Here is a 13,353-nt window from a genome sequence, read left to right on the forward strand (position 1 = left end):
GAAATGATTGATAGATAGGCATGTAGAAAGCTGGAATTTGGAATGAATTTAAGGATGTTCTTGGTATAGGACTTTTTTCCAAACAGTAGCTGACCATTTCATTAAGGCTGGAAGGTAAGATGCCAAACAGAATGTCTAAAATCAAGTCATGACTGTAAGTCTACTTTACTTAACCTGAGATAAGCATTTTAAAAACCATTCTATTAGCATATCTGAGATTTTCTTACCTATTTTTAAAATTAATTTCTGCATAAATCAGTGTAACTTTGTCATACATCTATTTGGTACTGCAGAAGACAAATGTTGAAAATCTACTAAATGTTAATAATATTTCTATGATAATATGGTAGTGGCATGGCATACACATATTTAATCAGATTAAGTAGGATTGGGTATAAAAGCAGAGACAGATATGGGTGACTGACTGATGGAGGATGTTTTCAGTTTCACTCTGCTCTCACGAAGAGTATGCCCTCAAGTCTATGCAACACATCTATTATGCAAATGTATTTGACATGGATGTCTTGGCAAATGACTATACTGTTATTTTGTATAACAGAGGGTTATATTAAAACAAATAATCTTTTATGTAAATTAACTTTCAAAGTGTGGTAAGTTACTTAAAACACATAGAATATGACATTTCCTTACCTCAATTCATGTGACCCAAACTCCAAACAATCTTAAACGTGATTGTTCTGAGGGATGTGAAAGGCTTCACATCATCAACATAGAGCAGGTTCAGAGTTGTCAATATTGGATAATTGGTTCTTCTACTCCATGTCCTACAGTGCCAGCCTTCTACAACCATTCAGTACCAGTCTCGTGTCTCCACCAATACTGTCATCACTCCTCATCTTAAACAGATAAAATGATTGCGATTTCTTATTAAGTTTACCTTAAGTCATCCAGTCTCCAAGAAACTTCTGTAAAACAACTACTATTCTCCTCTGCTTTATTACAATCCAATACAAGATGAGACGGTTGGTTGCGGGAATGAATAAAGTCTGAACACAGATCGAAAATCAACGATATTGAAAGAAATTGTTTTTAATGTCAAAAGCTAACAAGAACAATGAATAAAAGGACAGAAAGCTGTTTTCGAAAATAAGCTTTGCTTTCATTTCTAGACTAGCGATATTTATCAATTAAATGTTCTTATTTATAAAGTAGTATTAAAGCCCTCTTTTATATATTACCTAACGAATAGCTATCTGCCTCTTTCTCCATGTTCTTTTTGTCAGACACTCCTCAGTTACGGGTGTACGTCTGATTGTAAGATCTTTCATTTCAAGAAAATGTGGTGTTTCCATGGAGATCAGCTTGAGATAGCCCAGTGACGAACTTCTTAGCTATAATTTCACACTGGTTTCTATGGTTTCCAAATAGGGAAAGAAAATGAAGTTGCAGATTTTTTTGTAATGCAAAAGGTTATTGGAAAATAAGAGATACTGTTCAAATTAATGTCATCTCCCCCAGGAAAATAACTGCTGCTACTGCAAAGCACAGAAGATTTTATGACAATATAATCATATTTTTATATAAGCATAATTTTTTTTTCAAGACAGGGTTTCTCCGTAGCTTTGGTGCCCTTCCCAGAACTAGCTCTTGTAAACCAGGCTGGCCTCGAACTACCAGAGATCCGCCTGCCTCTGCCTCCCGAGTTCTGGGATTAAAGGCATGCGCCACTACAGCCCGGCTATAAGCATAATTTTATGACATATAAATGCATATGATTTTTCTGTACTTGTCATTATGAGGAGCTGTAATACTTAATATTATAAAATTAGAAGACACACTTCTTCAAACAGAGGCATTTTATCAGTGAAATGTTTTGATAATGTTTACTAATAACTGGCTCATAATCACAACATTTCTTACATCACAACTTGTAAGATGCCACACAGTACATGTGTCAAATTAGTGAAGATTGTGGAGACGAGTCTTTATGGATTGTTACCATCTGAGGTCAACAATAACATTTCAAGGATAAGGTCTCACTGTTACTAATGATAAAGTTATGTCACATAGCAAGGTAATTTGAGACCTCAAATTCAAATCCTGTGAATGTGTTTGTACGTAAGTCAGACCAACCAACTGTATATCACCCATTTAGTCTTGTTCTCCACTTGAGCCTTTAGAAAAAAATTCTACAGCAAACTGTCAGCTACAGCATTTATTGATCACATTACCTTCATCACCAGAAAGGGAAAGATCAGCAGTGCCAGAATAGACAGATGGCTCCATAGCTAAAAGCATTTGCCTAAAGCCTGAAGACCAGAGTTACATCCCTGGTACCCACATGACGAAAGGAGAGAATTACGTCTCTCACATGTTGTCCTCTGTGTACATACACATGTAAGTGCATTCTCTCTCTCTCTCTCTCTCCCCCTTCTCTCTCCTTTCCTCTCTCCCTCCCCCCCTCTCTCTCCCTTTCTCTCAAAAGATAGACTAAATTGCTACTTCCAAATTAAAACAAAAAACCTCCAGGGCAAAGGTAAGAAGAGTGTCATTTTAAAATATTGACGTGATGCTACATTTATTTTGTATGCCTGCCTTCTAGTACTCTAGTTTATTTGTTCCCATTGTTTTCACAGAAAATCTAGGATTCTCCTCAGGTTTCAGCTCTCCTCTAGATCTCTGGACACACATCCAAAGGAAGGCTCTAGAATGACTGGCCTTGGGAGGAAAGAAACCCTGAAGCTTAAGAGTCAATCCTGATTAATTGTCACCAGCTGTGTTTGACGATGCTTCATGGCCCTTAAAAACTACGGGTAGAGTTAGTTGAGTCTAGGTTCTTCTGGTCCATTTCATATAGCCAGTCTGCAAGCTAGTAGTATTACATTAGCTTTTGCAAGATTTGTTTTGCAGTGTGTGACAGTGGACATTTTCAGCAGTACAGGCTGATTTTCTGTAACCTATGTAAAAATAGGCAATTTTGTTGTTGTTGTGAAGTAATCCAACAGTGTACACAACTGCTTGTTTTCTTCTAAGGAGATATGGTCAGAGGCTTATCTCTATACTGATCAATGGTTATAGCTGATACCTTGGCGGGATAGTCAGGGAATTAGAGGACTGTTAGAAAATTGGTAACAGGATGTCTGATGGAGGATTACATGAACAGATTTCTATAAATGAATGCAGAATGGGAGGCATTTGTGTCCTACCTAAATGCACTCTGGCTGGAGACTTGGCAGAGGAATGTTCTAAAAATAAGGGATATAAAATGTTTCAGTCTGATAGTTATCTATTTCTTCTTCTCAATCTTCTGCTTCCACATTGGCTCTGAAATACAGTGACCAATCAAGAAGAATGGAGATTGTGTAGACTATATAATACAAAATTCAGTTCACCAAACCTTGTCTGCTAATTATCTACACATTATTGGTGACAACCCAAACTATCAAGCAGAAAAACCAAAAGTACTTTCATGTTGTACCATATACAGGAAAAAAGAAAATATCCCTCCAGCCATCAGTGCTCTATTGATTTCACTGAATCACCTACATCATGGGAAAGTCAAAATACTTTGCTATTATTTGAATATATACTGATGTGTGGATTTCCCTTCTCCAATTCTTCACGGCATTGAAAGCACATTACTTAGCATTATCATATAGCACTCATCCCAAAATTCAATCAAGAAATATTATAGAGTCACTGGCTTTTTCCTTATTGCTTTTTAACTGATAGGAGTTGCATAATTGTCATGTGAAGTGTTAGTTCTAAGTTGAATACCACACAAGGCTAAAGAAATGTTTTCCTGGCAAATGGGTATATTGTAAATAAGAAACAAGTTCATAAGCCTGTTTTAGTAGAGCTGGGATTTAGAGGCTTCCAAATCAAGAAGTTAATATAGGAATGGTTTCTTTCACATTATCCTTAGGGATCCATTAGTGAGATTTTTTTTCTGTCTTTAAGGCCTGATTTATTGGTGTAAAAGTCAGGCTTTTACTAAAAATTATAGCAATGGTATCATTAAGGTGGAAGTTAAGAAAGTTACCCTGAGAGAACTTTGTTGCAGGAGGGAGGACCTTCCGCTCCTTCAGCCAATAGTCGCTGAAGTACGAGCCCAGTGAGCTGTAGGAGTGCCTTCCACTCCTTCAGCCAATAGCTGTTGAAATACCAGTCCCCTGGGGGGGGGGGTGGATGGCACCACAGGCTCCTGGGTGGTATAACCCTATCTTGCAGACAGAGCAAGCCATGGAAAGTAAGCCAGAAAGCAACTTTTCTCTGTAGCTTCCGCTTCAGCTCCTGCCTTCAGGATCCTGCCTTGAGTTCCTGCACTGACTTCCATCTAATGATAGACTGTGATGTGGTAGCATATGCCTGGTAAATGCTTTCATCTTTAAGTTGCTTTTTTAGTAGCCTAGAACCATTTGCCCAGGGAATGGTGCCACCCATAGAGGGCTGAGCCCTTCTACATTAATTACCAATCAAGATGGTCTTATTTCAGGTTACTATTGTAGTGTTTGTTTTTGGGTTTGTGTTTGTTTTGCTTTGGTTTTTGGTTTTTTTGTTTTTTTTTTTTTTTTTTTTTTTTTTTTTTTTTTTTTTTTTTTTTTTTTTTTTTTTTTTTTGAGATAGGGTTTCTCTGTGTAACAGCCCTTGCAGTTCTGGAAATAGCTCTTTATACCAGGCTGGCCTCAAACTCACAGAGGTCCGTCTGCTGCTGCTTCCCAAGTGCTGGGATTAAACGTGTGTACCACCACTGTCCAGTTTGTAGTGATTTTTGCAGTTGCTTTTGTTTATGGTATTTTATCACTAGAGTAGAAACCTGAAATAATACCATCTTGACTGTTAACTGATGCAGAAGACCACAGCCCACTATGAGTGGCACCATTCCCTGGGCAAATGGTTCTAGGCTACTAAAAAAGCAACTTAAAGATGAAAGCATTTACCAGGCATATGCTACCACATCACAGTCCAAGATAGGTATTTTGAAAATCCCTCAGCTTTAAATTAAAGTCAAAAGGTATATTAGTTTGGAGAAAAGATTTTGCTTTTGTTTCCACATAAAATGAGAGGCTGTATATTTATTCAGAGTTAAGAAAAATCCAATTTGATCAAGGAAGACAACCTGAGAAATCTCTAGCAGGAATAGATGGCTCAGATGTCTGAGTTCTTCATCCAGAACAGATTCAAGACTGCTGCCTGAGATGATCAAGACTCACAGGATACTTCAGTCAGGACTTGATCATAACTCTAAATTTTCTTTAGGTCCCCATAAGATTATCAGTGCCCCCAACCAGCTGGAAGTAGCCTGGATACTACACCCACATTCCCCAAAAATGGACTATGGGTATTTTCCTTTTTTTTAAAAAAGGAGGAAATGGTGTGGGAGAATTGTCTATATTCTGTCAATCATGTTATAAATAACCTGAGTGGCCAGGTAGGAAATATAGGTGGGAATACCAGACAGGAAATAGAAATGATGTAATGAGAACAGAAGAATTCTGGGAAGGAGGAAGTTGATTCTTCCCACTCCTACCCAGACCACCGAAGCAACAGGATGTGACCTGCCCCACTGAAAAAAGGTACTGAGCCACATGGCTAACATAGATCAGAAAAATGGGTTAATCGAGATGTGAGAGTTAGCCAGTGAGAGGCTAGAGCTATAAGGCCATTCAGCTTTATAACTTATAGAGATCTATGTGTGATTTTTCTCTGGGACTAAACAACTGGGGTACTGGGCGGGACAAAAACCCAAAAAAAAACAAGCAAGCCTGACCGTTCATGTTACAGAACTTAGCATCTTCTTTGGGGAGAACAATGAATATGTTTTTAGTTTTGTAAAGATAAGCTGAATCTTTGGAGGTTGAAATGTGCTTGGCTATTGCAATATTGACTTGTTTAGGAAAACTGTGTAGAGATGTGATGTTGACCTTACTAATAACGTAACTAACTGTTCTGGTTATTTTAGTCTGCTTTTAGTTTACTTTGCTGTCACAAACTACTTAAAAACTATAAAATGTTTTCTTCATCTCATAGTTTGGGAACTTGAAAGGGCATTCATGGTTGGTGTAGAAGGTTCTTCTGTTGATGTATCATTTTCATTGGTTAATGAATAAAGAAACTGCTTTGGGCCTCATAGGTAGGTGGAGAAGACAGAACTGAATGGTGGGAAGAAGGGCAGAGAGTGAGAAAGCATGGATCTTCTGCCTGAGATGGACGCTGGTTAGGAACTTGCCGGTAAGTCACAGTCACATGGTGATACACAGATTAATAGAAATGGGTTAAATGAAGTTGTAAGAATTAGCCAATAAGAAACTAGAGCTAGCCAGGTGATGGTGGCGCACGCCTTTAATCCCAGCACTCGGGAGGCAGAGGCAGGCGGATCTCTGGGAGTTCGAGACCAGCCTGGTCTACAGAGCTAGTTCTGGGACAGGCTCCAAAGCCACAGAGAAACCCTGTCTCGAAAACCANAAAAAAAAAAAAAAAAAAAAAAAAAAAAAAAAAAAAAAAAAAAAAAAAAAAAAAGAAACTAGAGCTAATTGGCCAAGCAGTGTTTTAATGAATTTAGTTTCTGTGTGGTTATTTAGGGTATAAGCTATCTGGGCAGCCAGGAAAACAAGCTGGCCCTCTCTCCCTACAACACATGGTCGGGTGCACACATAAGGCTGGTATCTCTCAGAGACATGTAGTAAATTTCAGACGTCATGGTAGAAGAGAGTGTGTGAGGAAAGACCATATCAATAAACCAGAAGTCAAGAGAGACTGACAACCCACACTGTCTCACAATGAAAAGACTTCCGTGCTGTCACATTTTCCTTTCTGCAAACATGGTGGTAGCAGTGAATGGGAAAAAGGTGCTCTATGTTAATGAGAGATGTTTTCTTATGGGTCCTTGAAAGGGTGCATGCTTCTGGGTTCAGCCTAACAGGAAGAGGAACTATCTGAAATATTCCATAGATAATACATGTGGATTTTATGTATTAATAGTTTCCAGTGTGTATATTCATTGTATGTGGTAATATGGTGTACAGAACTCGTTCACATGAGTATTTATATAAGTATATGTAGCCTTACAGGAAGTTGGAGAAAAAGAATGGCTATTTTGCTCTAGGTATTTGGCTACAATTTTATGAGAAAAAAAGACCTTCTAAATATCATGAATAAAACAAGAAAAAGACTGCCTCATGTACACTTTCCAGCAGTTTCAAGGACAAAGCCTTTAATGTATGGACCTTGTTGTGACATTCAACATATAAGCCACAGCACCTTTCCTTTTCTTTAACTTCAGGGAATGGCTAGTTAAATAAGGAAAAATTCCTGAGAGAAAAGGGAAGAAAACATGGAAAACCAACGACTTTAAACTTCAAAGATTGGGTAGAGTACTGTAGTAACCTGTGTTCCTTGCCCCTAAACTTTCAGCTTGCTTCACTGACAAGAAAAAAAGAGCTAAACCTAGACTCCCACTAGGTTTTCTCCTTTGAGTTATGCTATAGAGATTAATACTTTGCATTGGTATAGATCTTGGTTTATTGATACAAATTTCAGGTCAATTTTGTTATATGTAAATTTCTGTTCAATTAAGGTATTGTGTTTATGCAGCTCATTTAAAAATATGATGTATAGTTAGGAAATATAGATTAATAGATAGTCATTTATAATAGCCAAATTTGTAGCCATGTTATGTTTCCTAGAGGTACAGAGATATATTTCAGGTGGATAGGTATTCTTCATATCTTTCAAAGATGTACAGAATATGGCATTTAAAATGTTTTAAGAACTCAGAATTTCCTCAACAGTGAGACATGGCTGCTTCTGGCTGCATCAATTACTTCAGCGAGATTGAGGGGCATTGAAGAAGCTCGTTATGGAATTTGTCTTCAAAGTGTCAAGACTAACCATCTGGGCAAGAAAGTGCTCTTGCCTGGACTGTTTGATGTATACTATGTAAACTGAACATGCAGGGCCCACAGAAAAATAGACTGCTGAAGTTGCCTAAAGAAGGTGAGATGGTCCTTCAGGGTTTCTGCTTCATGAGAGAGTCTGCCAGACATTCTATAGGTCAGAGAAGAAAGTGACAGACAAACTGCCAATATAGGTGGAACTGTCTTTGAAATTTCCTGCTTCATGGAAGTCTGCTAGATATTACGGGTCTGTAGGCTAAAGTTGGATGCCCTAATGTTACAGGAGAATATTAGGAGACTGTCCAGGCAGCAAGATGTCTCTGTTAATTCTAGAGTTGTGGAAGTCTCTCACAATGCACTTCCAGTTATGAAGTAAATTATCCTAATGGGGTCTTTGAAGAGTTGGAGAAAGACAGTTATAGTTTCCTTAGTTATGATAAATTAGATATAAAACTTTAGACTAATAAAGATAGGACAGATGATAGAATATTTTCCTTAATTTGTCTAATGTAAATGGAATATTTTAACTACAATTCTTGTTTGATTCCTATTCTGTTATATGTAATTTTACTATGTTAAAGTTAAAATCTTCCTTTTAATTTAGACAGAAAAGGGGAGGTGATGTGGGATTCCCCTCTGTATGCTATGAATATGTTTCATTATGACTGGTTAATAAAGAAACTGTTTTGGGCCTATGGCAGGTCAGAATAAAGCCAGGCAGGAAATCTGAACAGAGACATAAAGAGAAAGTAGCGGAGTCAAAGAGACTCCATATAGCTCCAGAATAGGAGACAGACACCCCAGAACCTTGCTGGTAAACCACAAGCCTCGTGGTAAAATATAAAGCAATAGAAATGGGTTAATTTACGATGTAAGAGTTAGTTAATAAGAAGCCCAAGCTACTGGCCAAGCAGTGTTGAAATTAACATGGTTTCTGTGTTTTATTTCGATCTGAGGAGCCAGGAATCAAACAAGCAGCTTCTGTCAAAAGAGTTAAGGTAAGTTTAGGGCCAGGTGTATGCAGGCCCATTGTGAGTTATCACCATAGGTCATCAACATATCTTAGTAACTAAGAAGAGCACATTCCAATTTAAATTCATGGTTTCAGCACAAGTGTACCAAATCCAGTTGGGCCTAGCTCTCTCCCACTTCACATGCATCATTTCTCCTTCACTGAGAAAGCGGTCAGACCTACAGACACAGAATTCTTGTAGCGATTTCTCCACCACTTACCACATTTGTATTCATCCTCACTCCCATAATTAATTCTGTATTCTACATTATTCATAATCCTTTTCTGCTCAACAGAGTAAAGCCCACCTGATCCAATCAGTATACAGACTACCCAAATTCTATCAATAAGTAAGGCAAACATATAAAAAGAAAAAACAAAACTCAGATAGTTTACACAATAGAGAAAAAATGGGGTGGTGGGGAAAACAGATTGAAGCATGAGCTACTGTTCAGATCTTCAATGGATCAGATATTAAAATTTTAGACAACTTTCACCATCGTACAGGAAGAATTAGAAATATTCCCAGAACACAATAGAAACAGTCTCTACAATATTCCAATTCTGCATCCATCAAAGATCCAAGAAGGCACAGACTCCCTAGGAATGCAAAAGATCTCATTTGTAAGGTATAATCACACCCTCGCACTAGTCTAATGCCTTCTACTGAGCTACTGGCTTGATTTAATGACTTTCTTTTGAACAGAATATATGACAGGGGTGATAATCATGGGCTGCAATAAAGATTCAAGAGAAAAAGCAAGGAATGTTACTATTTTATTATGATTTTACCTTTGGTGATTCCTACATGACTAAGATGTGATCTACCCAGCCATATCCTACAAAGTCTTGAGAGTAGTCAACAGTAAGGTGAGTGGATCTGTAATGGGTGCTTACTCCTGCCCTGAGATGAATTCAGCTCTTTCTGAATGCTTTGTAGAACTATGAGCTCCTGCACCAGAAAGCCCCATCCCCATCATCCTCTGATTCTTGATTGACAAAAAAATGTGAGTTTGCAAATGCTTTATGGGAAAAAGTTTCAGAGTAATTTGTAAAATGAAACATAATTAAAATAGTCTCCAATAATCTAATTACAACCCTCAGTGGAAATCAAATTCCTATTTTTAATTTTTTAATGAATGTGGGCTATGATTACCTATAGTCACCCATTTATTCATCATTTCAATGTAATTGAAAGCCTCATCTACCACCAGATCCTGTTCTGAATACAAAAATCACAGAAAGCATTTGAAGCCTATGATCTTACAGAGTTTTGCAAACAAATAATAAAGAAGGGTAAAAACTGTCCTGAAAGTCAGATAGTGAAAAGAGCTATTCAGAAAACAGGCTAGGGGAGTAAGAGAGAGACAGAAAGCAAGGCCAAAACAGAAGAAGATGTTTTTTTTTGTTTGTTTGTTTTTTGAGACAAGGTTCTCTATGTAGTTCTGTCTGTCCTGGAACTCAATCTGTAGAGCGTGCTTGGCTTGAATTCAGAGATTTGCCTGCCTCTGCCTCCTGAGGGATTAAAGGTGTGTGCCGCTGCTGTCGAGAAAGCAGTACACTCTGAAAACATGACATGTGAGCGAAATCAAGACGTTATGAAGAAGTGATTCAAATATTAAAAGTGCATCCCTTGTACAAGAAAGAAACAAAAGCATCTAGATGCAGGAGGTAAAATGCCATTGCAGCATCCAGAGCCATTTTCCTTGGACTCCAGAGACAAATGAGTTTCTGGATTTAAAAGATGGGAGTGACATCATAACAGCTTTACGATTATCTTGACTGTTGTAAAACTGCATCATGATGAGGGAGAGAGGGATCAGGTCAAGGGATGAGACGATGCGCAGAAAAGCAGAAAAGAAATGAAGAATTTTAGGTGTCAATGTGAATGAAAGTATGGTGGTGGTACAGACCAGAGTGGGAACGAGAAAGGGCAGCCTAGAATAAGTCATTAAATCAGAAGAACTTGACGTTTTAAAATTCTACTTTTTAAATACATAGTAGTCACACTCCCTGGTGTCTACATCACGGCTAGTGCACTCTAGAGGCTAGCATTCTTCCAGGAAATAAATGACAGCTTTGATGACTTGTTAGAACTTTCAAATGAATTTTATTTCTTTTGTTATGCTCTATTTAATTAACAAAGCATTTCCATGGCATGTTTGTTTTGAGACAACTCTGCGTTATGGTATGTGAGATAATTACTTATTCTTCCATTCTTTTGGGGTAACTCTACCAACAGGAGACAGGTTCCATTCTACACCCATCTGTGTTATGTAAAACACAAATCCAACAAGACAGAAAGTGGATCCACTAACTAGCATCATATTGCCGTATTTGTCATGAAAATCCGATGAGGGCTTTGTGTGGCCCTGTCTTGCCACAACTTGCCGAATACTTTGAATCTTGAGATGGGGTAGTGCATATCTGGCCAAGGGAAACATCATGACGTGTGATATGATTACTATTGATTGCAGCAATGGTCTATTTCTAGTGACCTAGAAGACAAAACATAACACGCAATGACATTTGATCTGATTTCAGTTCCTCCTGAATGTTTCATCTATGCCCCTAGAGTCCCAAGAACAATAATAAGTACCATGGGGGTTCCAAATTTCCAGTACAGACTTCAACCTTTTTCCAGTTTATTTTGTGAGGCAAAAGTTTCTCATTGCACCTCCTGGTGGTTCCATCTATACTGTCTGGCTGAGAGTCCAGGATCTCCCGTCTGTCTCCCACAGCTGAGATCAGACATGTACATGGCCACTTACAATATTTCCATGACTGCTAGGGATCTGGACTCAGGTCCTTGTGCTCACGCAGTAAGTATTCTTCTACCCCATAAGCTGTCTCTCCAAACCCAGGAACGTGACTTTCAGATCATGATGTCTGGACCCTAATTTCAGCTAAGCCTGCATAAATTGGAGCGTTACTGAAAGTCCCTTTATTTCACCTCCAATGTCAAGTTGAGATAGAAGTCTGTAAGGACTGCATGTAATAACACAAAGAACAACAAAGTAGACAGCTTAGATTTTTGTTCCTCATCAAAAACATGCAAAGGTTTCTCTATGGGCAGAGTCTAGACTTAGCCAGCATGCCCAAGCCAGCTAACAGGACCATTCCCTGCACATTACACTAGTTGAATATCTTTTCTAAAATATACTATACATCCTAGGTTTCCATCAGAAACAGCATCATCTCTCTCTTCTGTTCTTTTATTTTTCTCTATGGCCATTAGGAAAGAGCAGGATCAAAAAATAACATGATAACTATGTCCCTGTCTCACACCTTCAGCTTTATAACAAACTGACTTCATTACTCCCCACATCGAAAAGTTGCAACCCACACTTTACCTCCACTGACATTAGCTGCATACCATTCATAATGTATTTTGTCCTTTAGCTATCCCTTTATCTATGAAGCTCTTTCATCTATCTTAAGTTTTCTTAAAATTAAATTGTTTTTTATGATTAAGAATTTCCCTTTAAAAATTCTTCTTCATGGATAAAGACAGAGTTGGGGGAGAGACTAAGAGGAAAATCAAGAAAAGAGATATCTTGATAGAGGGAGCCATTAAGGGGTTAGGAAGAAACCTGGTGCTAGGGAAATTTCCAGGAACCCACAAGGATGAATCCACCTAAGACTCCTAGCAATAGTGGAGAGGACTGATGAAAGAGCTTTCCCCTTTAATCAGATTACAGAGGACATTAATTGTCATCACAGAACCTACATCCACTTATTGATGGAACAGATGAAGTGATCTATAGCCAAGAATTGGGCTCAGCTCCTGCTGTGCAGCTGAAGAGAGGGAGGAAGAACCACAAAGCAAGGGGAGTCAAGAATATGATGGAGTAAACCACAGAGACAGCTGTAGTAAGCTAGTGGGAGCTCACAGACTATGGACTGAGAGCTGGGGAACATGCATGGGCCCCAACTAGAACTTCTAAATGTGGGTGACAATTATGTGGCTTTATCTGTTGGGAAGCACTGGCAGTGACACAAGGACCTATCCCAGATGCAGGAACTGGCTTTTTGAAGCCCAATCCCTATGGTGTGATACCTTGTTCTGCCTTAATACGGGGCAGGGGAGGGGCTTTGTCCTGCCTCAAGTTGGTATGCTAGACACTGTTGACTCCCCACGGAAGGCCTTACTTTATCTGAGGAGTGGATGGGGATCTGGAGATGGTGAGATACAGGGGGAAATAGAAGGGGAGTGGGGAGGAACTGGGGTTGATAAAACCTATAAACACCTGATTTTCAATAAAGGAGTTAAAAATATACAATGGAAAAAAGAGATCATCTTCAACAAAGTGTGCTGGCATAACTGGATGTCAATCTGTAGAAGAATGAAAATAGATCCATATCTATCACCATGCACAAAACTCAAGTACAAATGGATTAAAGACCTCAATATCAGTCCGAACACACTGAACCAAATAGAAGAGAAAGTGGGAAGTACTCTACAACACATGGGCACAGGAGACC

General features: G+C 38.5%; 1 protein-coding gene across 1 annotated transcript; it reads right to left on the minus strand.

Annotated features, from left to right (window-relative positions):
* Positions 1-11,069: 11,069 nt before the first annotated feature.
* On the minus strand, positions 11,070-11,315 carry Cox7b2 (cytochrome c oxidase subunit 7B2). The gene has a single exon (XM_050149570.1). It carries the CDS (start codon positions 11,313-11,315, stop codon positions 11,070-11,072), a length of 246 nt encoding a protein of 81 aa, XP_050005527.1.
* Positions 11,316-13,353: the final 2,038 nt, after the last annotated feature.

Source organism: Alexandromys fortis, unplaced genomic scaffold (assembly GCF_014885135.2).
Source record: "Alexandromys fortis isolate MF-2015 unplaced genomic scaffold, M_Fortis_MF-2015_v1.1 scaffold_0, whole genome shotgun sequence".
NCBI lineage: Eukaryota > Metazoa > Chordata > Mammalia > Rodentia > Cricetidae > Alexandromys > Alexandromys fortis.